The following is a 24,838-nucleotide window of genomic DNA, read 5'->3' as shown; positions in this document are numbered from 1 at the left end:
AAAAACCTGATCCGATTGATCAGCCTGTAAAACGTCGATTTAATAGTAGCGCGGCACGACATTCGCTGATTTGATTAATGTTGCTTCCCGCAAGCATCTGCAGCTCGACCAACCAATGCCCACAGCTAATCCTTCCTCGCCTACTACATTTTAGATGTAATTACATCCACTCAATGAAGATTCTGTTTCAAAGAATGATCAGTGAATCGCGTAATCGCTTTTACTATAATTCCATCTCGTTACGTGATTTGAAGGAATACTTCTTTTTTCATTCACGTATCGTATCCTAGTTAGGTATCGCGTGTTTCACTTTTTCATACAACGATCTCGTTGCGCTTCGATTGAAAAAGCAAACAATCGTCGAATTTCAATAGCCAGGCTATAAATAAGCTTCTCAGTTTGCCAGATAGGCCAGCTTCTGCATATGTAAGATGCAACGAGGTTGTGTATAACAAAATCGGTCGAAGTTTCCATGCTGCGAGTGCCTGGATAAGCAGATTGGCAGAAATTTGGGAGAATCCCTGACTTTGGGAATCTCAGCCAGTAACTTGTAATCCGCAGGAGAATCAATGATATTACTAATATGAAATATCTGGCGAAATATTAATAGAAGTGGTAGTTTGATATTTGAAGCCAAATATCGAAGTACCAAAATATCGGGTCGCTCGGAAAGTTCGTTTCGATTTTTAAGGGATTTGGTCGACGTGAGAGATCAGGTTGAAAAGTTTCTCACCGAAAAACCTGAGAGGTTCCGCAAGCGTGGAATATTCAAGTTGCGTGAAAAATGGGGAAATCTTGTGCAACAAAATGGCACCTATGTAACTCAGTAAACGAATGGAAACGTAAATCGGAATGAACTTTCCGGCGATCCAATAATTCTACAAGATTCCACGGTTACAAACATAATTTTATTGTCACGTACTAGCTTTTAAAAATCAGCTTAGTCGCGTGATAAGCGTTTTATTGCGAGTAACTACGACGAATATTTTTATCCTTCGTATTTGCAATTAAAACACGTCTTGTCAAAGGTAGGCGTCCGGATACTTTTGAACGGTAGTGTACACGTATCTTCGCGAAAGTTACCTTGGGACGTAGTCCCGTTAATTTCGAAAGGGTTAATTCCAGATGTCGTTATATGGCGAAGGTTACCATATCTCGGCGCGGCTTACTTTTTCTCGAGTTGAATCGACAAGCTTTCGACGAGCAGCCAAGACGCACTGCAAACCTGGCAAACGGCGAAACCGAAAGGCTATGCTGCAAAAATATGCAAAACTCGTTTTTTCTTTTCGCATAATTCAGACACGGCAAAGAAAAATGACGTAGATTTTCTACTAATGTCAAACGCAAGCTCGACTCTCCACGTTCATTTTGACTCGTACGTTGGACAGGCGTGTCTCTGCCCTCGGTGTTATCGCGTTCATTACCAAGTAAAGTAGGAACTCGCGCCTTGCAATTTAATTGCTCGCTAATTGCGTCATTCGTCCAACGTTTAAACACGCGTTACCCATTTTCCTTCGGGAAGGTACATTTTTGGGTCACGCCTTTATCGATTCGAATGTTGGAAAGTGCGCTACGCTCGACCTACACTTCCTCCCTTATTTACCTTATCCCAAAAGGTGGCACTGCGGATCTTGGCCGATCCGAATTTATTGGAGCGCAAGGACCTTCGAGCGAAAAAGACCGTCAGATTAACGGGGTATGTATTATATGGAGATTTCTACCATAGGTCGAGTAGAGATAGGATATTCGAAGTACCGAACATAATAAATAATCTCAAGGATATAGCAGGCTTCGGAAAGTCTGGCTTAATATTTGCACATAAGCTCGATGGATGGAAAGAAGAAAAGGTTCGAATAAACGTATCTTCGAAGGCACATCTTTATTGTGACATAATTTAACTTAATACTAGCACACTTTAATTGTTGTATGGGCAAACGAGAATTAGTACCATAGTATATTTAAAAGAGGCAGTAATTAATCGTATCACGATCATTCGAAACGATACAGAGATCTGTTATCGATGACCATCGATATGATACACGGTAATATCGTATTCTGACAGTCTCGTATCAACTACCGTACGAGGAAAGATACGTATACGCGTGTACAATAGCCGCATCATACACGCGTACGTCGTATTATCTATCGTAAACTTGCGTGGCTTATTTTATCATTTAATAAATATAAGATCGGCGGATTAGAATTTCTAATTGATTGTTAGCGTGTTTCGTGATAATTCGAATTTTCACGTTCGTTTCGCCGACTGCATCTTCTTTTTGCGTGCGAAACGAAACGGAGGATTCCGCGTGCTCCGACTTACGTAAACATCGGCTGTTCATAACTGTTCGCGGCTCGTTAACGATTTCGATGCGTGCACGGTTGCGTGAATAGCCGGAGAAAAGTCAAGGAAAGTCGTGTGCGTTTTAACGAACGAAACCACTTCCTGATCCGCGATCCTCTGTATGCGAACAATACGCGTGCCATTCGCGTTCCCGTGTGCACGCCGGAAATCGAAAACCAGCCCAATCGATACGTCTGCCTTTTCTCTGTTCTCGTTTCTGAATGCGAGGCAAGCGTTACGGCAAGTGCGAGGCGGGTTAAGACTCAACCGCAGTTCATTTAGCTGGTCAGTTGTTACGTGCTTTTCCTCGGAGTACGCCGCGTTTCACAACGGGAATCGTACAAAAATAATTTTACGCTACGAGCTCTTTCTTTTCCTCTCTCTTTCAACAAGGCACTCGGCCCTCTCGCTTCCCTCTGGACCGTTTGCCCATTCAAGAGGAAATTTTACGTTAGAACCACGAATAAGCTAAATTGGCTAGTATCAGATTTGTTGATACCTCGCAATTACTAATAATAAGCGAGTTATTTTGGGTAATACAATATTAACGTTTACCTTTACCGAGACAGAGATATAGCTAAGCGTTCTTATTAAATTGGAAATAGAATCGAGCAACAGAAGTGCGGCGTAACCTATATACAGTTTGTCGTTTACCAATTCACTAATATTGTTACTTAGCAAATTACAGAGAAAGACGATCATAGTTCAATGGAAATTAAATTAAGAAAGAAACCAGAAAATTAACTTTGACCCAGATACAGGATATGGAAAGAAAAATATTCAAAAGAATTCTTGTTTCACGAATTACAATTCTCTCGCTCGAGGAAACAAAAGATCGTATAATAATGGGACATTTAATCGTTCGTTCCCGTAAGTTGAGTTTACAAAAATAGCTCGGCTGGTTGCTGTTAATAAACGGAAGTCTACGTTCACGGTCGTTATTGTTAAGAAATTGCTACCCGTAGGAGCCGCGTGTTTCCTAGCTCGCGTCGTGAAAACGTGCCGGAACATCCGCAAATTACCTGTAAAATATTATTGTCGAACGCGCGAACACTCGTCCGATAAACCGTGACTATTAACGGACATGCTAGCTGCCTCTATGCAAATGATTATAGAACAGGAAGCGTCCGGGTCGACGAACCAAGATCGCCAACATTTTAGCGGAACTTGTTATCCCGTTTGCGTAATGAAAATCGATCGACGAGCTGGCCGTGGTCGATCGCGTGTCTCGCGAATTTCGCGAAAGTTTGATTTTAATTACCCGTCGAAAATTGAGATTAACGACGCCCATTAATCGAGCTTCTCGCGCCGTTAACAATCCACTTAATTGAATAGACTCGCAACTATAGAAACACGCCTGAACGAGGACGGAATATTTTTTCCTTCGCTACGGAGTCGCCGCTTGGGAGTCATTCATTCAGCAGGCAGTCATTCGATCTGTCGAGATTTATTAGCGACGAGTTGTTCTTTCACCGAGAGAAGCATCGTCGAGGGAGCTCTCTTTTTTTTTCGCGTCACACGTTCACCTGAATTTTTATTTTGCTTTCGTTGTAATTGGTTCGAATTAAGCGGGTCGTGTTATTATTGACAAAACGTCTAGCCCGTCATTCAGAACTCATTAGCCTCGTATTACCGCCCCAGGCTTTCCATTTGATTTCCCGTTTAAAGCTCACGGAAGCTTGCACTCGTGTCGGCTAGCATTCGCATACGGATCGACCCACATAGATCGCCTCGTGATTACTCTGCAGCTCTAGATCGTAAGAACGATTAAAGTGAAAGAAAATCTATAAAACAGAACACAAAGGTACATTTATGTACATATGTATTTGTACGATACAACGACGTGACGCTTATTATATTCGCTGGCGAATATCGCAGAATCACGTGTACGTATTCTCTCACTTTATCGTATCTTTATCGTTCCATCGTGTATCGTTGCTCGAACGTACGATTCGTGGCATAGAACGATAGATTCGATCTAAAACTATTCTTGTTAGTCAGGTGTTTCTACGCTCGGTGATAGAGAGTTTATGAATCGATCGATTCGCATCGCTCAGCAGGATGTCGTTGTGAAGATAGCTGATCAGAGCCGTGCAAACCCGATCCGCTCCTTTCGTGACAAAGTAGTACAAGGGCGCCCAACTTTTCGTGTTGATGTAGAACATGGAGGCGATTGTCAAGCGATCGGTCTCGCTGATCTGTTTCGCGAACTTGATGAACGTGTAGAATTGGGATTTCGTGGCTGGCGCGTAGACAGACCTCAGCTGCGGCCCCATGTCGCCCAGCAGTTGATAGAACTTCTGGCCGCGGAATCTGCTGCCTAGTATATTGATCGTGTGCAAATTACGGCACCTCTCCAGTATGCGGATCAGGTATCCCGAGCGTAGGTACAATTTCGACGTGGAACCTGCAGCAGAATATTTCTTTTACCCTATCATCGATTCAAAGATAGCGACGTTATCGCGATTTTGACAACCGGACGGATTCTTTTTTGTCGTAGCGTTCTCTATCGTACGACGTACAGTGAACACGATTAATCCTCAATTGGTACTGTTAGACCGTAATTGATCTATACGAGTTTAACTTATTATAGCTGATCCAAACTCCTTTATTTTAATTTCGATTCTGTATTTTATACGATGGAAACTATTTGTAGAGTTCTCGTAAAATAGAGAATAGAGGGAATTATAAGAAATTCTATGAAATAAGTATGTTTTATTACTTATAAATAGACTTTTATCAACCTCCTTGGATAAAGTACTGCACTGTGCATTTTTTCTGCTAATTTTCTCGCGGAAGTTGTTCGTTCGTTCGTTTGTTCGTACGTCAGTATGGAGATGTATGCAAAACGAACTGGCTGTATTTTCGCACCCGGCATCGTTAACCATTAAAATTGAATGCAAATACTGTCGCGTTTATGTTGTTGCCTAGAAACTTATCGTCGCAGTATCGCAAATAAAATACGAGCGGTGTAGTGGTGGTGGTAGTGGATGGAATGTTGAAAGAAACTGATTGCGAAAAACGTGAATTGCATTCTGTATCGCTTCGCTCGTGAGAGGAATTCATGCAGATCTTCCGACAATGATGACTTCGAGTCAATCGCTCCTATTGATCGAGGGAATTTAACGCGCCTCAATGGATGAAAAAATGGAAGAGTGTGATTTAAATGATAGTTTCGAGTTCGTTCTTTTTCCTGCACTGCAGGCGAATGCAACGGAACGTGTTCGGTATACTAATTGCGTCAAAGTCGTGGTAAACACGGTTGCCAGGTCAAACGGCGCATCCTATCCGTGAATCATACACGAGCACCCCGCAAATCGATAGAAATTTTCTGCCCCTTTGTGACTGCGTGGCGGCATTGTTGGCGCACGAAGACGTATAAAAAGGGCCAACGAAATGCACGACAAAAGAGGTATGAAAGCAAAGTTTCGCAGAGAGAAACGCGGCGAAAGAAGACCGAAGAAGTGATGCACCATTAGGAAATGGTAACAACAGAGGACCGCGTTCTGTTTCTTGTTTGACGAGTGGCCAAACTATTTTCCCTCTCTCCTTGATTCCATTTTAAGTTCGTATATTTCTCTTTTATCATGTTTGCCGTTTTTTTAGAACGGCGGACTCGGCATATTTGACGAGAAACGAGAAGAAAGAAGAGGAAAAATAGAGAAGAAGGAAGAGGAAAAGGGATAAAAAACGAGGTAGAAAGATTTCAGTCGGGCAGAGTTTTTTGAACTCGAGCCAAAGGTTCTCTGTCTCTTCCCAGCTCTGTCAATACTAGACCACGTCGATGGAAGAAAGGAGAAAGAAACTTAATTAGGAGAGAAAAGCTGACGACGATGCATAGACCGAATAGAACCTGTGCAATTAGAAATGTGCAGTTCCTCCAAGTTTTTGTTCGTCAGCGAGAGTTGCCGCAGGATCTCGTCGCAATCTGGTCTCACGCTTATGCTGAACTTCTTCAGCAGCGGCATCCTCTTTAGCTCCTTGATCACCTCGGCCGTGTCTTGTTCGTTGCTTGTCACCTAGGAATAAAGATAGAAATCTAAGAATAAAAAACAGAAATCGAACAAATGTTTCTTTCCATTCGTAGCTTTCTCTCAGCGGACTCCCCGACTTTTAACCTTCTCGCGTTTCTTAAACTTCTTGTGTGTCCCACGCTTCTTAGGGACAAAGTGTCTAAAAACGGGATAGAAACGCGAATTTTTTTTATTAAATTAGGATACTAAAGAATATATGTCACACAATAGGGAACTATTGGAAATATAGGGAACCAATAACTGGGAAAGAAAATACATCACAAAAAGAAGAAGATTACAAATCAAGATCAAACAGTAAAGAAGCAGGAAATATACACATTGTGCAACACGGACAAAGCATAAAACATAGAGCAAATATTATTAGAATGCCGTTTGTATGAACAAATAAGAGCAGTGCATTTATAGGGGAAAGAAACAATGGAAGAGATATTGGCAGTACAAACTGAAGATGATGCCAGAAGACTATTTTACTGCACACAAGAAACAATGAAAATGTTTGAATGAAGAGCATTCCACAGAAATGAGTGAAATAAATTCAGGGGCATAGAATAACACTGGACACGCATTTGCTTATATACACATATAGTATCAAATAGATGCAAATCTAAGTCATATAATATATGAGTTAACACAGATGGTTATTACTTCATAATATATTTAATAAATACAAGAAGTAAGTATAGTAAATAAGCATTCTGCAGATAAATGTTCTATAATATACGTGTCCAGTATTAGTTATATAAGCTAAGTGAACGTAAATTTAATAAAGTAAACGTAAGATTAAGCATATAGGTAAATGTAAACTCAATTAGCTATATGAACTTAAGCTAATTAGTCTTTGAGGATAGGAAACAAATAAAAATAAGGTAGCAGAAAGTGTAAACCAGCCAGCAATATACAGCGTATAGTTGACAAATTATAATAAATGATAACCTACGCTACGATAAATAATACATACATATATACGTATAATTGCATGGAGTACTAGCATGGAAAGAGCTATCTAAAAGAGATCTACACTTTTACTTATTGCACTTTTATTTTTATGGTTAGATTATTCAGTTACTCGTTATAGCGTTAGCGCAGCCGTGTATATGTATATACCAGCGTAGCTTATATATTGCTGTGTTTAGAAAGGATTAGGTCGATTATCGTACCTCGTAAGTTCGCCATAGAAACGGGTCATAAGCGAGCCGGTTGAAGAGCACCGACACTTGACTAACGGCGTAAAGCTCCTTGCAGGAGAGATAGGAGAATATTTGCAAGATGATTTCGACCGGTAAGGATGCGATTCTTGCGATCGAAAACGATGTCGGAACCACAGTCTGCGCATCGCACTTGTTACCAATTCTGGCACGCTTCCTAATGGGCTCTGGAGTAATTGCAAGTTCGTCCATTCTCGTTGCGTTTCCATCTCTGGCATTGGTACGCGCGCATGTTCTCACATTGTCTCTCGATAGGATGTCGTGAATAATTTCTCTGGGCTCGATGATCGATGGTCTTCGTTTATTGCTAATTTTTGCTTCACGAGTGTTACCGCGTTAAAGATGTCGCGTGAAAAGACTAGAAATTTTGACATCTGTCAAATCCAGCCCGACGCTTTTGTTTTGTCCTCGTTGAACGATATTTGCCGTTGTTCGACACTTATCGAACTCTTGGTTGCAAATATCACATATTCTTTTTTCTCCCGTCCGTTGCACTTGCCACGCGTCAAGTGAACTTTTGGCAACGAATCGACAAATCTTCTGGCTCTTCTTATCGCTGATTTTGCTTCTACATGATGAATCGGAAATTGCATGTAGTACATTTACCACCTTTGTATGGAATCTGAAGTTAGAGAGTCTGAGGATAAAGATTTAAAAAAAATTCAATTTAATTCGGGTTATAATCATTAAAATCGAATTTCATAATCATATTGATCTTGTGGAAAATAAGCAAATGCGGGGATGCTTTTATGTAAATGATCTCCGTCGATTTGAACGAAATAAACGAACCTGCATACGAATATAACCCCGCCCTCGTTGTTATGCATATCACAACGATCACGAAAATCATGATAGTGACTCATGCACCGGCCATTCCTCTGTCACCTGCTTTTCATTCCGGTTAATAGCAAGGGGTACCGTAACCACACGATAAATTCTGCTTTTTTCGGTAAGCATCTACGAGTACGTGCGTGCTTCTAATGGCTACGTGTTATGCGTACGTAATGCACGAAACAAACGTGTACACATTTTAAAATATATCTGTTTAATGATAACACCCTTTTTAAAATACTATTGTCTTTTTTCTTTTTCGCTGCATTATTGAATCGCTATAGAGATTTTTAAAGCGGAGAAATAAAAAAAAGTTGCGAAATAACTAAAACTCGCTAAAAGAAAATAATTTAATATAGAGCGTCGTACAGAAGATTTTAAGAACAATTTCATTTTTTATCTCATTTACACTTTTTATCCGGTGTAATTACAACCGGTTTCGAAACGAGTTCAACGACTCGCAAACTCGAGATTCCTCAAGGTCGCGGTCGCATAATAAAGCGATTTTGAACATTCCTGTATCATTCTGCTACAGGCTGTTCAGAAGTAGAATGAAGAGAAGCAAAAAGGCGGGAGTTATTGGAAAAAACATCTCGGCTCGTTAAATAATAAACAAGGTCGTTTATAAAACGATGGACGTATTTTATATTCGAAGAAAGATCAATCGGACCGGTCGGTATGGTGGCGTTCGACATTTCAGACATGTAACGTCAATGCTATTTAGAATATCTTCGACGTGGTCTTCGAACACACGTTATTTCCGTGGCGTAATTACGAGAATAACATCGAAGTCATGCAACTTGCCAAATGGTCGCAACGTCGAATACGCTCGAGTCGTTTAATTTTTAATTTTCTTTCATAGCGCACCTTGATCCGATTACCTATATAAACTTAGTAAGTCTGGCAAGATTCAAGGTGCAACCACGTCGCGGTTATATTTGTTGCCCATTAACATTCCAGCGGCAGAAGAGTAAAATGCAGGATAACGCAGCACTGAAAAATCGATCGTTTGTCTATAAGCACGAAACTATACACGGATCGATATAATATGCGTAATTCTTTATTAACTTGTCTACTGCCACGGTGGTTATCGGTGACGTACGTTATTAAATTTTCCAGAATGGTAAAAAGAAACTAAATAGATTAACAAATTTTGAACAATATGAATGACATGGATAACATTGTCAAGAAAAAAGCACGCAAACATAATATCTATAATATCCTGTAGTATGTCATGCTGCAGCATATCTCAATGTGTTGCGGCTTTCGGGGCAAAATATATAAAATTTCCGTGACAGCCTACATACTAAACAACAATCTTTCACGTTGTCGCGTTAGGATCAGCCTGCACAAGCCTATTTCGTACGATAAGCTTATTCGGCCGATAAATCTTACAGAATAAGGTGAATAAACTATTCATACTTCTATGTACACCACAGTCGCCCTTTCGACTCGTATGTCTATTTATTCCGCCGACTTATTGAATGTTAGCTAACGCCAAACCGTAAAAGTTTGTCCCGTTGGCTTTCGTACTCGTTTCAATGCAAGTTATCGACGTTTCTGTCAATACGCGATGGTAACACGTTTGCAAATCCCCCTGAACGAAACAATGAGAAAACCGCAAACTATGGCTACGCTAGTGCTCTATCGTTAACGCTAAACACGTTATCTTTTTACATGTCACTAACGAGACTGACATTATCCGCTGCGACGCGTCGTCGAGAAAGTTTTCTATTCAATTTTATCCTCGCCAAGTTTACGATTGAAAATGAAACAGATCGTTATTGTAACATTGCAGATAAACCATGCTGTCTCAAATGAAGACCAATACTACTGGAAAACTGGAAGGGAAACGACCGAAAGAATTAATGTCATCTTCCAGTCTTTCCGGTATGTCACAATTATCGAACAGCAGCGAGGAGACCTTGGAGCCTCTTGTACATAAGCCGCACAAATTGGAGACGATGGAAAGGTAAGTTACCTAAATGCTCAAATTTCGTTTTATTAAAAAAGACGTACATTTTTTTCAAAACATCATGTATAATGATTAAATATCTTTAACAAAGAGCGAATTATTTTCGAATGAAATAAATAATTGCGAAAGAACGTACTAAAATATCCATTAATATAGTTTGCGGAAAATCAGATTGGAATATAAAAAATTTCAAACGTATCGAAATATATATGTAGAACATATGGTTTCTTTTTTACCGACGTCCGATAACTTTGATGGCGCTGCATTGTAAGAATGAAATTTTTGCGAATTCCGGTATCCGCCGTTTCAAATATTTTGATTATCGCGCGCTAAATTGCTAAACGGAGTATATTTGTTAAGTTACGCTGTGTGCAATAGCTTGTGAAATACTTTGCAGCACAACGAAAGACGCAATTCCGCAACACAACGAATGGTTATTAAGTGGACCAAGTGGTAACAAGTCTATTTTACGTTTCAAGTGAGTCAAAAACCTCTTTATATTGCATTTTTTGTATATAATATGAAATATTTGTTGCAGAATATATAATCTGTGTTATTTTTTATTATTCTTTAGATGCTCTGCATTAGCAAGTTCTCCGGAAGAACCACCCGCGAAAAAATTGCATATGACCTACAAAATTTTTCAAACGGACACTAAACTCATTAATCTCTTGCTGCAATCACACGGTTTAACAGAGGTAAGTAAAGATAATCGAAATGTTTTTGTCAAAAATGTTTTATTGCAATTTGATACGTATGTACTAAGTTCGAACTGTATCGGATCATTCAACACAAATCAATTTTTCTCGAAATTTTTATGTAATTATTAATATACGATTCGAAAGTAGTAGTACAACTTATACTTAAGACAAATACATTTTATTTATTTTTTTTTTATATATTTTATGATGTCACTTATTTACTGGCATTACTTTCTTTAACGGAACTTTTTTAACTCAATATAGTTATATTTTATAGTATATAATATAGTTATATTTTATAGTATAAGAAATCATATATTTCATATCATATATTTTGATTTATTTGTTAATCTTATTACTATAAAGTAAGTTACTGCAACGTGAGATAGTAATATAGTTTTCTTATTTAATATTTAGTATGTTATTCTTGAATATTATTTTAGTATTTATAATCGTAACAAAGTATATAATCATATAAAATCAAATCTGAATTTATTAAACGAAGCAAAAATATATTTGTTATAAGATGCTAAGACGACCAATTACTGTTACCAGTTGCGATTATGTTTATATTTGTTTAATTACATAATAAACGTATCTTTGCGTTTATCCAAATATAAATTTTCTTATATTTATTAACATTATTTTTAATACTGACAATTTTACAGTCTATTAAAGTATAACAGATTTAAACAGCAGCCGATTATGTCATGGACAAGATTTTTAAAAAGCTGTTTTTATTATATGGAAGTTCGAAAAGATCTGTTATTGGATACAATTACCACAAAACCAATGAGCTCCTGGACATAAATCCACGTCCAAATTTGCGCGAGTTAATGTTGTTCTTAACATCCTTACACCTTCACAATCCAAACCCCAATTTGCCAAGTTTCCAATCTTTCTCAGTCTTTTACAATTTTTAAACATATTCAGCACAGTAGTTGCGGATACCTTACTGGCCTCGTATATGTAAAAACATGTTAGGTTTTGTACTAAACTATTTTCACACTTATCAGACTTTCTTGGATTTCTGTGTTTGTTCGATATACTTAATAACTTTTCCAAGTGTTCATTAGTGAGATCAAAACAACTATGAACATGTAGTGCTGTTAATTCTGGTGCTAATGAAAGAATTTTTGTAATAGCAACAGCACTTACTATACGGCCTAATTGAATTTTCTTCAAATATTTCAGTGGAGGAGGATCAGCACCTTCTGTCCAAATTATGTTTGATCCATCATTAGTAAATGTTCTAAGATTAGAACAATTACTAAAAACTTCTTTTAAATCAACTTGAATAGGATTTTCGTTTTGCGTTATTCTCAAATTAAGTTCACGTAGATTGTGACCGTTAGTGCGAAGATAATCGTAAAAACCTTCCAACCATTCTCTTTGAGATGGTATACTGTGAACACTCAAGGAAGTGACATAGGGAAATAATCTCAAAGCCTCAGGAGGATGATGAGGCTCTGAAATATGTAATTTTTCAACTCTTGGGCATGCCTGCGCTAAAAGTTCTAAACGAACTGGTGTTGTTCTGCAACTTCTTGCTTGAGTTAGACTAAATGGAGTTTTAAATCCAATGAGTCCTTTGTTCATAATTTCTACTACTCTTCCCATATGGCTATATTCAGCTAGAGATTCCAACTGTGGAACATGTACCAAAGCCAGAAGTACTCCTGTACTAGTAACACCTGTGTTAGCAACGTTAAGTACTCTGAGCGTATCACAGAGAAAGTTTCTGCTTTCATAGTATTCCAAAAGTACTCCTTGCTTCTCCTTTTTCTCTGATTTAGAATTTCTCATTTTCAATTTTGAAAGCAGTGTTTTTAAACGGGACCAACTAGTAGGTTCTTGCATCGCAGTATGGGGCACCTTGTCTCTAAGTTCTACTTGTAACAGTAATTGCTTCAATCCTACATCTGTTACTTGTCTGGAACAAGCTACATCCAGGTGTACAAGTTTTGGACAAGCTTTTCCCACTACTTGAAGCACTACATCACTGGCTATATTACGTAAAGTTAAACTCATCAGATTCTTCATATTTAAGAGAGCACATCTTAATAATTTGCAGTCCAATCTTAATAAAGCTGAACGAGCCAGCTCTAAAGATTCAAGTCCAATTCCTTCTGATGCAAGTAGCTTTAGTAACGATGTCTGATGGCTGCATCCATAGTAACAGCAGAGATTCACTTTCAACTGTTTTATATCATGTCCAAGAAGAAGGGCTAATAAGTATAAAGGAGCTGGGCCAGAAATTAAAGTTGATCCATCTGATGCAGGCCCATATAACATTTTTGAAGTTTCTTCGATAACTTGAGACCTCAAACGTGCTGGCAAGGCATTTATGTAGTAAGGCCTAATGGTCTGCTTTGCGTATGCCAATACTTGTGCAGCAGATGATTCTTGTGAAAGCACCTGCAGCCTGCGGCACGTCCCGTCGAGTTGTTGACACACACGTCCCAAACTAAGTCTCTCTAGGGACTTAGGCTGACGGTGGCCAGGCATCTTCTCTTGTTCATTCACTGTAATATTTGATATATCAGTCAATATACTGTAATGATAATATATGTAATCACAATAGTATTTACGTTATAGACAATGAGAATTTTGATTAATTTCACTTTTAATGTTGTATATTATATTATGTATTGAAGTATGTTTGCAGAGAAGAATTAAAGTATTATAAGAATTAAAGAATCAAGTAAACTTAATTATAAAGAAATGTGCGTACATGATATGAAAAGTTATCTTTGTTAGATTTTGAGTAAAAGAAGTTATGCATTCCTCATCAGTTGGAAAAATAAAATTAATGTTATGATTTTGAGGTTAACTGCATTTGAAACACGGTTTTGTTTTTATACGAATTCCTATGCAGTACTATTAAAATTATATTATCAAGAAAAATGTTACTGGAAAGGGATATTATATATAAACAACTTTCCTATATAATTATCAGTAAACAAAAATAGTTATCCTTGCGAACTTTCGTGACAGAATGCACCGATGCTTTTTCCCCACATTGTTTTACTACTGTCTATTAAAATTATCATTCTGAGTTCGAGAAGTATTCATTAATAAATTTTGTATCTTTTAATAAATCTGAATATTATTGCAAATACAAAGGACATTTTTACGCTGTTTTATGTTTTCCCTTAAGGAACAAACGAATACGAAAGTAATTTTACTCTGATTTATGATTTTCTAATTTTGTATTCGAATGGAAGGAATCGGTAAGAAAATTTGGGGATGTCATTGAAGAAAAAATGTGTTTTGGACGCAGTAAACTTGTGACAAAAAAAAGGGAAGCCTTGACATTTAAAAAAATTGAGAAACAGATCTGTAGCTGCACATTCCAACAAGTGATCTTTAAATATTAAAACAGAAATAATCCTTTACGAATTTTTAATCTACTAACAAAAAAGAAAGATATTTTACATTCCCGTTAAGCTCACCAAGTTCGACGCAATGTGCGTTTATATGCAGACTACACGTGCTCGTCTCTCCTTCATGATTCTACATGTCACGATATATCAATCGGGGAAAAGTAGGAAACGTGCTCAAAACGTGTCTCATTCTAACGATGTTGCGACGCAAGATACACTACATACATACATTTTCTCTTTATCAATAAATCATTACTCTGTTATTATACGTATACTTTCAAGCCTCTGTCATGTGTCATTGATTTTTTCCATTTCGATAAAAGGAAAAACGTTAATTCATTACCTAACTGATCCTACGTCATCTCCCGGTTGCGTAAAAAGAACCGTAATTGACTAAATTGTTTGAATCTATAATTTATTGAGCATCCGTTATAAATCATTCGAATTGTCATATTTTTTTTTCTACGTTGCATAACATAGAACACCAGATTAATCCAAATTCGATTTCCAAGTTTTAACTCGGAAAACTCGCGGTAGTAAGTAGATCGACGATAAAATAATTTCTATAGCCTGTGATACGTCGACTGTGTCGTGTGATTATCTTTTTCCTGTTTTTATCGCACTAATACACGCTTATTTCCATCGATTTCTATTCCATGCATAAACGACGCTCGCGTAGCCAAGTATCGAGGATCTGTTGCGAGAGTGACAGAAAGGTGGCATCGATGCGCGGTATAATTGCGAAAACATCGTTGGAGAACGGTCCGCGAGCAGCGAGGTTTTGCGCGACCTCTTGTTAATTAACTAACGCCTCGTGTACTGTAATGCAATTTCGCTAGCAGCCACAGATAGCCATCTGCGTGCTCGTGCGTATAAGATCAAAGGGAGCGTGACGTACAATATACGAAATAACTATTTTAACACGATCATGAAACAGATAATAAAACAGAATATCGCATACTGTCGTAAGAAAGAAAATAACCGGTTGACAGAGAAATAAAATGAATTCAACGAAAGAAGATCGAAAGTGAAAATCGCTGTTACACCGTGCTTAAACTTGACCTAGACCTAACTGTTGTCTGACCTAGACCTATTCGCGCAGATACAGCAAAAAGATGTTGTTAGGCTGGAGATAGAAAGATAGAAAGATAGGCTGAAAGTGTATGTAAATAGCGATCGATAACGATTGGATAATAGCTGGGGAAGTTGAATTATTGAAATCCAATCGGTTTCCGCTGCTATGCCATCTTTCTTACTGCGTCGCGTGTTATGTTAATAAAACCCTGAGTATGTTTTGAATCGGTTCATAGAAGCGAAACTGCGAGAGCGTTTGGACTTGGAAATCCGCGTGATGCACGTGCCGCAGCGGACATTGAAATCCGTACAATATGCAAAACAGCGGCGGGCACCGTGAGTCGTTCACACGTTCGGTTACATAAAGGCAAATACAACCGAATCCGACACACTACTGCGACACTTTCACTGGACCATTTTTTTTTTTTTTTTTTCGTTCATTCTACTTGCAAGCAATCGAAGCTACTTTCTAGTAACGGTATTAAGACGCTTGACACTCGGTGCTCGTGTTTCTACACCGCTTCAAACTATGTACCTATGTAATTAAAAATTTACTTGATCGATTCGGGTAATTAACAACTACGATCTTCGCTTATCTGTATTTTATCTTTCGATACAACGTTCTTCGATCGGCCGAGACATAGTTACATGCGTTACTAATTGAGCAGTTAGGTCCACTATCCACAAAGCGTCGCCTCATAGAAGCGTAAGCGTAGTTTATTAGACGTGACGATACGTTTACGCCGGTTCTGTGCTCAGTCTACGAAGCGTACAGAATGTTACACTTTGTCTCGTTGTTAAAATGTCAAGCGATGTGGAAAATGCTTTCATCCCATATCACTACATTCGTTTACAGCTGCAACGTACGCCTCGCTGTTGGCAATGTTAACGCGAATCGTCATGATGAAAACGATTCGTATCGTTTCGTGGGCAGGTGCACGTTACTTTACAGTGATCGCTGTTCCATCGAAACGTACTGTTAGCATTAACGTGTCTAATACGCGTCTACGAAGCGACGCTTGGTGAATAGTGGGCCTTACTCGACTGTATGCAACCCACGTGTCGCTACGTCAACGAGGATTCTACGATCCAAACAAAACTTTCAAACTCTTTCAGCTACGGACCTTTCTTTCTGACTCGACCCTATTGTATCAAGAAAAAGATAAGTCGCGCGTTCGCTTTAAACGAATGTCTTTAGATCGGAACCTCGATGAACCTATTCCCATTTCCCGATTCAACCGATTCAAATGAATTCAGTGAAGAATCGAACAAGCGCGTGCACGTTTCTAAAGGCAGCTTCGAAATCTCTCCGGCATAAGTCGCCCTTTCCTTCGAATAACGATGCTTCTTGGTAATTCTCTTAATTCCTTTACCTGGCATCAAATCGAACCCAAACTTAACTGGATACCAGGATGAGTAAAAAGTCGGGTAAAAAATGATAAAAGGAAGACGAGCAAAAGAGCGGAACGTCTTGCTCGCAACGGTATCGGGCAGCGCAAGCGTGCTCATCGCCCTCGAAATACCATAATTCGAGGAAGATAGCAGGTAGATAGGTCCGAACTGCAAAGTATCGATCGTAACTCTTTGTTTATCCCTCGCTTCCACGATGCATCGTGAAAATAGACCTTTAATTTCCACGAAACAAACCGAAAATCACGCCCGAGGATGATAGCGGATAAACGAGACGGAGACCATTCGGCGAGTTAATAATTGGAAGAAGCAACGAGCGATTACGGAGAGATTACAGGAGAAGAAAAAAAGAAGAAAGAAAGAGTAACGTGGCGTCAGGTGCCTACCTTGAAACAAGCAAGTCCCCTACGGGTGTCTCCTGAGCGGCGGCTCGTGCTAGACTACCGCCGCCACGAAATCGCATGCGTCTGATGGCTGAGGCGGACTCGACTCGGCTCGGCTCGCGACCTCGTCGTCCGGCTTTCCGCTTGCCCACACCATGCTCACGGCGCAACGATACGCTTCTCTCTCGTCCATTCTGGGGCCGAGTGGCCGAGCCGCCAGCTCTCCGGTTCTTCATCGTCCGAGAGTTGCCTTAAAATATGCTACTTTATTTATTTACCGACACTCCGAACCGCGATTACAGGATATCTCGTGACGGTCAGCATTACGCGCTCCGATATGCTACACGTTATCGCGAAGAACACCAGTTTCCTGTTGAGAAGCACGTCGTTTCGTTCATCTGACCCTCTTCGAACCTCTTCGAACCTGTCTGGGGAGCCGTATGCGTAGAACCTCTGACCTGTTGGATTTCGTCAATTGAAATTGATGACTGGCTCGTAGGATGTGTTAAGACACTTCTAGAAAAGTCTTACGTATGTGTTACGTGTGTTATTGGAAATAATTTGAAATTTCGTTAGCACCGTTATGAAATACGATTATCGTGATTATTCGATGAAATTGGAAATTTCAAAATATTTTGTACATCACTTGTAATATGGTAATAGAAGGTTTCTTTAAGCGTTTGATCTCTACCGATAGATAGAGAAAAGAGAGCATATTTATGTGCAGTCATTCATGGAGAAAGGAGATTTTTTTTTTTATTCTTCGCGTTGATAGTTTGCGAATACGTAGCGATTAACGATTCATAGTTGGCGGTTGGAAAGCGCGTTAATTGTCAGTCATTCGCCTCTGCGTTGCGGGGTCATCGGGCGGTCTCGTCCCGCACGCTCCTCTCAAAGCATTACACGCGTGTCCATGTCACCGAAGCTGCAGAACATCGTCTCGTAATTGAATCGATCTGGATCAATTGCTTATCAGCTGCAATACGTGTGCCTCGAAACATTTTCTTCGCAATAACCGAGACAATGATACTGAATACACGATACTGCAACTTTGTTAGCTTCACGGTATAAATTACGCAAAGAGAGAAGTTATTTACATTTGAAGCGCCTTCGAACGCCTTCCGAATCGTTGAAAACCAAATGTTAAACCCTTTGAAGCTACGTTAACCGAATGGAACAAAAGTTTATCTTAAAAATTTATCTCGAAGCTGAAAAGCACGAGGTCGGTGGTACCTCGTGAATCTGAGTACCGTCATCGACTGAGTATTATTCTGGCCTGGAAAACTCAGGTGCCATTGAAATATTTTTGGCATATCGAGGTTATAGGGCATCTCGATATACCAGGGCTCAAAAGCTCGAGAATTATTCGACTATTTCGGGATTTGGCAGCGAGGTCTTTCTGGCCCTCGCGAGCTTCCACTCTATTTTCGTCTGTTTACATTCTCGAAGGGACCGAAGTTTCTCGTGTCTCTTTGCGTTCTCTATATTCTGTTATTCCCCTGAATTTACTTAAGTACTTGATTCTGCAGGAGTGAGGCAGCGGACCGAAGCTGGAAAATCCTAATCAGTTTCTCTCCATCTTCCAATAAAACGTTTACATTGTACGATTCTTTCAAATGGAAATGAGAAAGACGAGAAGAGACAATAATTCCAACGCCCTGTCTCTCTCTCTCTCTCTCTCTTCCCTCGAACTACGTATAAGCTCGTTATCCTTGATCGGTAACGCAATATGTGGCTCACGTAAAAGCGACACGTTAAAGCGACGAGGTAAAGCGCGACCGAATGTTGCCTTCTTGTTGCACACGTTCGTCCCATCTTCTGTTTCAATACCTTTCGTCGATCAGTTTAATAGAATCTTTCAGATGATTCTCACCTTCGACGTTAACGTCGTAGTCATTGATTAGTCATCGTCTGCGAACTCGTAAATCAACATCAATGACATCTATTTAAGGCGTAAACACGGCTTCCTTTTTTTTACCTCAAAGTCCCTTCGATATTAGAATTGAGCTCTAATCTGACACTGGAATTATCGACGATTATAATTGGCAAATATATTTTAGTCAGGTTCGTCACAGAAAATTATAAGTAAACTACGAGTGTTTGCGCGTTTGTAGAAGATCATAAGAAAACGCGTGTTCTTTGAAGAAAATTTGATTCGAAGAAACATTAGAAATTCGTTCAATTTCTCTAGCCTTTTTGCCAAATTTGGCGGTTCTCGCGTTAATTTCACCGGTGCGCTCGTCTTCTTTCCACTCCGTAATGATCGGCTCGCTGATCCGAAAAGATCCGCGCCGTAAAACCGGAGTAGTTTACGGTGTCGCGTTCATGGTTCTCGAGCAATTACGAGGGATCGTGGCCGATCGATACGAGGTGAAAGCAAACCTCGCACGCTTCGGGAGCAGTTAGAGAAAAAGGAGGAAGACAGGATGAAAGACGACGCAACGGTGTCTAGAACGAGCTCGCTCGTCTCTTCGTCGCTTCGTTCTAATTAACGTCTCCTTAAACGCCTGACGCGGCGGTTTAAACGCTCTCCACGTCGACGTCACAAAGTGTTTCCGTATGGCGAACCGACTGAATTTTTCCCTGGGCCAATTACATTTCGCCTTGTAGTCCATGGACCTCATTTTTCTCGCGTGATTGCGACACTCGTCAACGGGGGATCCCGCGACGCAGATCGCCATCGGGCCACTCAAGATTCTCTTGATGACGAGGCAGCAAAAAAACGAGCAAAGTCAGGAACGAAGAATGTTGCTCTCGACTCGTGCCACTCTCGCTTCGAATCGTTGCCAGTAGGAATTATATATGTTAGTCATCGGCACGATAACTTGACTAATTTCGTACGATTAGATGCAGAGCATTTATTCTAACAGATGCGGAACAAATCGGTTGAGATAGCCGAGTGATTTCGATGGTACATAGAGCTTCTCCAACTATCTCCTCCGGTTCTTCTCGCTGCATAGTTCGGATAATAGAAGCTGATGTTGAAAAAGTTGAAGTTGCGCCGTTGTTTCTAGATCACCATCGACAAAAACAATTTCGTCGTATAAATGAATTTACGCTGAAAGTCTCGGTTCAGAGTAATTGGAACTGGGCTACGAATTCGTATACTCGAAGTCAGAGAGACGGAGCATCAGAGCTCTATTATCGTCGTACCGTTCTAATACATCTGCGTTATTTTCTCGATGCAAATTAATTTGCCAATCTGCTCGTTCGACGTTCCAAGTTCGCGAAGCCGAAGCCCATCAACGTGTCGACCGACAATTCTAAAATTGTCGTCTAGGCCTGGCCTGGTCGGGGCCTAAAAACAGGATAGCCTCGAGGCCGGCAACGAGGGGAAACAATGTCGAAGAGATGCGAGAAGATGAAAAGAGGAAAAAAAAAGGAACCAGAGGGAAGCGGAGGACGGTTCACGAGAATCATAAACGGCGGCGGTGAGACGGTAGTATAATGATCCCCGGGCTCTCGGTATATTTCATCGTCGGGTATATTCGTGCAGCGATTATGGCGGACAACAGGTGAGGACACGGGCAGATCTGGTGGGATAAGGTTTGAGGGTCACGCGTCGCCTCGGAAGGTCCGTGACTGAAAAGCTAACCGGTCCTCAATGTCCACCACCCGACGCCTCGTAGAAGACGTATGCAACGTGTATCACCACGTCCCTGACCGGTGGAGTTCCTAAATTTCCGCATTGCTCACGATCGCCTTACAAGTCCACGGTTCCTTCCGATAGATCCTCGACATCAATCGGAATGGACGTTATTGAAACCGAGACTCTCTCGATGACTGGGGACAGAGACCTTCGAATCGAGAGGAGAATACGGTCCTTGAGAGGTACCATTCGCGTCGAACGCCTCGAGTTTGTTCCTGGCTGGTCGTTTCCTTTGCTAGGCACACCGCGCACGTTTCCATTCGACAGCGACTTTTTCGTTCACCGAAGGATACACCGGTCTTTATAAAAGTTCCAGTGGCTTTGTTCGCGGAACGTTATATAGGGTTCATCGGCACCGAGTGTTTAACTCAAGTTCGACGATGTATTTTCGGTGTCGCGTTTCAAACATCACATATCGCGAGAGGAGAGGATTCACCGTGCAATGCCTCGCATGCAGAGTATTTCGATCGCTTAACGATCCTATTTCCTCTGCGTTCGTAATACGAAAGCAAATTCATTATACCGCGATAAAAGAGTAAAGACGCAGAGACAGCGTCGATAAATGAAAAGTCAATGAGTCTGACCGACGTGACTATGGTCACGTAGTCCATAGGGAAGTCTATCCAAACCCTTCTTTGTATTCTTCCTAGCGGACTTTGTAATTTGCGTCTGTATCCGTGACCTAACTTGGAATCGTACGAATATAATTAATGATCGTCTTATCCTCTTATCTCTTGCTCGATCCTCGCGTATCGCTAAATCTGCTGCAGCTGCCCTTAGACTGTATTAGGCTACGGTTACGGTGGATGTACGTTGTAACGTGTGATACGTCCGATGATCGATGCATACGCTCGTAAGAATGTCCGATTGCTCGGGCGTATTGAATTCGTCAGAACGCGCGTCCGCAATGACCTATATAGCCTTACATTTTACACGAGTGGCGCGTCAAACGTTTTACCTTTTTTCATTGCATCGACGATTGGCAAACGGTCGAGGGATTGGCGTGGCCGAGGATTTTATGGCAGCAACGATTGCGTCAAACTTTATTGGAACCCGGGCTCGCGGTTAGAGAACGACTCGAAGAGGATAGTATCGAATTACGATGAGGTCGATCTTCATTAGAGTCAATTGATATGATCTACATTCGCGTTAGATCACGTGTTCGCGATCGTCGATGTTTCTTATTGAGCTTAGGTCATCATACGCAAATGAGCGTGGCGCCATGACATTGCACGTAGACTGTGCGAATACCGGTGCGAAACTTTCTACTACGTGAAAATCAATGATACACCCTATATGTGTGTATACCTGACCGTTTTAAAAGGAAGTCATCCCATTAACCGCCATTGCCAAGTCACGATGGTAATGCGCAAGGCTGCCGCTCAGATTCCACTTATTAGCATGAATTACTGTCGTAAAAAGTCTAGGCACTGCTCCAATTCGGACAGGTTGTCGTCCCGACACGTGTACGTTTAATTTACCCGTTTTCACACCATTGTTCAACGCAATTGTCCCGGAAAGACCAGCAAGTTGCTCGATCGTTTGCCGCGTCGAAAGATCGCGACGATTATCGTTGAGGAATATTCTACTCGCTTGACTCATTATTTGGAGAATGATTAAAATTTAGAGATGCGATTCGACAGGGTAAAACTTCCAGCTACAACACGGAAAACACCGCTGACTCATTTGGGTATTCACAGCCGTGAAAAACGAATATCGCTGATATTTAGGAACAATGGCATCTTTATCTCGTCGGTGTCCTATCACTTGGAATAAACGTCGGGAATTTGCAAACCTGGCTAAATTGTCTTGGGTGTCTATCCTCTTCTCTTTAATTAACGATGAATCACGCCAGGATAATTTACATAATACGGTTCGTTTCATAAACTAAAGAACTAATAGCTGTAGTAATCTTAAAATCGGTACTTTCGTGTTTTCCTTTTCTTCTTCTTCTTCTGTTCTTTCCTACCTTATATCGAGAAATCGCCTCTTCCTGGCAGAAAGACTCTTAATTCGTTCTTTTTAGTTACTGCTATATCGTCCGTAGATGGACACGTTAATCGCATCCATCTCGAGCGAAGGAAAAATGAGCCGAGTAAAAAATGAAAACGAAAGTACGATTATAACAAAGACCATGGTCTCTCGAATACTACCGTAACCGTGACTCGCTCTTATCACGTCGTCATGTACACCATGATAATTAGTATTTTATCCACGTAGATACACGCATATTGTCCCTACGAAAAGTGACCGCAAGGTCGACGATGAGAATACGTGCGAATGACAATGCGGAACGAATATTAAAAATGGCAGCGTGATCGTAGGAAATGCTTCCACGATTCGTTAAATTCAATTCGAGAAGTGTTTACGAAACAGAAGACAGAAGTTTTGCCGTTCGTTTCCGGTGCTGTTTCTCGTACATAGGATCGTAAAATAGGGGAAAATAAAAATGATCGTCGTAAAAGGTGCAGATTAAAGTGTTCGTTGATATGCGTTTTTCCAGGTTCCCATGAACGAGATGGATTTTAACATTCTGTGGATGGGGAATCACCCGAAGCCGGATATTTTACGGAATTTAATGCCCCACCAGAAAGTGAACCATTTCCCAAGGTATGTAAAACCGATCGGCGTTTGGGCGGGAAAATAAACACACAGCTCCAGGGAACTCGAGCAATTCTGGATCACTCGAGGGAATAAATCAAGCTTTGTCGAGAATAAAGAAACACATTGTATATTTATCATGGGATGCGTTGCTGAAAATAATAACTGCATCGTCGATCAAAAAGAATCGGAGGCTGTGCAGCAATAAGGAAGCATAATATTTTATCCAATATTTAAACTGTATTTATTGGAAAAGAAAAAAAAGGTATAGGTTTCATACTCAAAAATGCAAAAATTTGTCGCTAAGAATGTTAGTTGACTATGAATTTATAGCATAGCGTCTCACGAAGCGATTTGATTTTCATAGAGCTTGAGTTGATTCATTTGGTTTATACAAATTACTAAATTGCAGAGTAGAGCTGCTTCCTTATTAGCCGTTACGATTAGTTGTTTAGCTGTACGAATGAAATCAATCTTTTAAATCTCTGTCGTAGGTCGTACGAGATAACCCGCAAGGATCGACTGTACAAGAACATAGAAGCGATGCAACGCAGCAAGGGTCTACGGAATCTGGACTTTATACCGCAAACGTTTCTGCTGCCTAGCGAATCGAGGGAATTACTTACGGCGCATTTCAGATACCGCGGGCCCTGGATTGTCAAACCAAAAGCCAGTTCCCGCGGACGTGGCATTTATATTGTTAACAGTGTGAGCATCATAATTTCTAGCTATGAATATAGATAACGTGGCCTGCACCCGCATGCTTGTTTTAGCACACCGTCGTACTTAAAATATTGTGATAAGAAGGCTCCTATTACCAAGCGTTATTACGTACTCTATTTCATGGTAGAATCAACTTTGAGAATAAAGGCGTAGTTGCCTTTCTTTCCGTATATTTACTATGTATAATATATTGTCTACATACGTATATATGTAAGAATTGATTTTCGTGCACGTTCTGTACTTGCAGCCTGAAAAGATTCTTACGGACGAATCTGTGATCGTTGCACAGTACATAAATAATCCGCTTCTAGTCGACGGGCACAAATGTGACTTACGGCTGTACGTAGCCGTGACGAATTACGATCCACTGTTGATCTACCTGTACGAGGAGGGCTTAGTGAGATTCGCCACGGTGAAGTACGACGGTGGCAACCAGTATATCTGGAACCCCTGCATGCATTTGTGCAACTATAGCATCAACAAATTCCACGTGGATTACGTAAAGTAAGCAGAACCGTTTTCACC

The 24,838-nt window shown here is 40.3% G+C and overlaps 3 protein-coding genes across 9 annotated transcripts in view; 1 reads left to right on the top strand and 2 right to left on the bottom strand.

Moving 5' to 3' along the window:
- The window catches only part of LOC100651835 (tubulin polyglutamylase TTLL5), a 36,425-nt gene that overhangs the window by 6,141 nt on the left and 5,446 nt on the right, over nucleotides 1–24,838 (top strand). For 3 of the 4 annotated variants that reach the window (XM_012308619.3, XM_003395518.4, XM_012308618.3), the window contains exons 2-7: nucleotides 10,210–10,383; nucleotides 10,784–10,864; nucleotides 10,961–11,084; nucleotides 23,493–23,599; nucleotides 24,085–24,298; nucleotides 24,561–24,817. In XM_012308619.3, coding sequence (XP_012164009.1) covers nucleotides 10,217–10,383; nucleotides 10,784–10,864; nucleotides 10,961–11,084; nucleotides 23,493–23,599; nucleotides 24,085–24,298; nucleotides 24,561–24,817 — 950 coding nt within the window. In that variant the 5' untranslated portion in view covers nucleotides 10,210–10,216. Of the gene's footprint in view, nucleotides 1–10,188; nucleotides 10,384–10,783; nucleotides 10,865–10,960; nucleotides 11,085–23,492; nucleotides 23,600–24,084; nucleotides 24,299–24,560; nucleotides 24,818–24,838 lie in introns of all 4 variants that reach the window. The other variant, XM_012308617.3, reaches the window with a different exon arrangement.
- On the bottom strand, nucleotides 1,706–8,924 carry LOC105665741. Its single transcript, XM_020863273.2, has 3 exons — nucleotides 7,533–8,924; nucleotides 6,195–6,360; nucleotides 1,706–4,748 (listed from the first exon to the last, which is right to left on the bottom strand). The coding sequence occupies exons 1-3, from the start codon at nucleotides 7,770–7,772 to the stop codon at nucleotides 4,339–4,341; spliced, it is 816 nt and encodes a 271-aa protein (XP_020718932.1). The 5' UTR covers nucleotides 7,773–8,924; the 3' UTR covers nucleotides 1,706–4,338.
- Nucleotides 11,105–17,756, bottom strand: LOC100652191. 4 transcript variants are annotated; one of them, XM_003395521.4, is made up of 2 exons: nucleotides 17,344–17,756; nucleotides 11,105–13,612 (listed from the first exon to the last, which is right to left on the bottom strand). In XM_003395521.4, exon 2 carries the CDS (start codon nucleotides 13,593–13,595, stop codon nucleotides 11,853–11,855), a length of 1,743 nt encoding a protein of 580 aa, XP_003395569.1. In that variant the 5' UTR covers nucleotides 13,596–13,612; nucleotides 17,344–17,756; the 3' UTR covers nucleotides 11,105–11,852. The 4 variants fall into 4 exon arrangements, with proteins under 4 accessions (XP_003395569.1, XP_012164003.1, XP_012164005.1 ...); XM_012308613.3 differs by lacking the exon at nucleotides 17,344–17,756 and adding an exon at nucleotides 14,543–15,905; XM_012308615.3 differs by lacking the exon at nucleotides 17,344–17,756 and adding an exon at nucleotides 14,032–14,457.

This window comes from Bombus terrestris, chromosome 5 (assembly GCF_910591885.1).
Source record: "Bombus terrestris chromosome 5, iyBomTerr1.2, whole genome shotgun sequence".
Lineage (NCBI taxonomy): Eukaryota > Metazoa > Arthropoda > Insecta > Hymenoptera > Apidae > Bombus > Bombus terrestris.
Note: the sequence above shows the minus strand (reverse complement) of the source record. Positions and strands in the feature narration are given on the sequence as shown.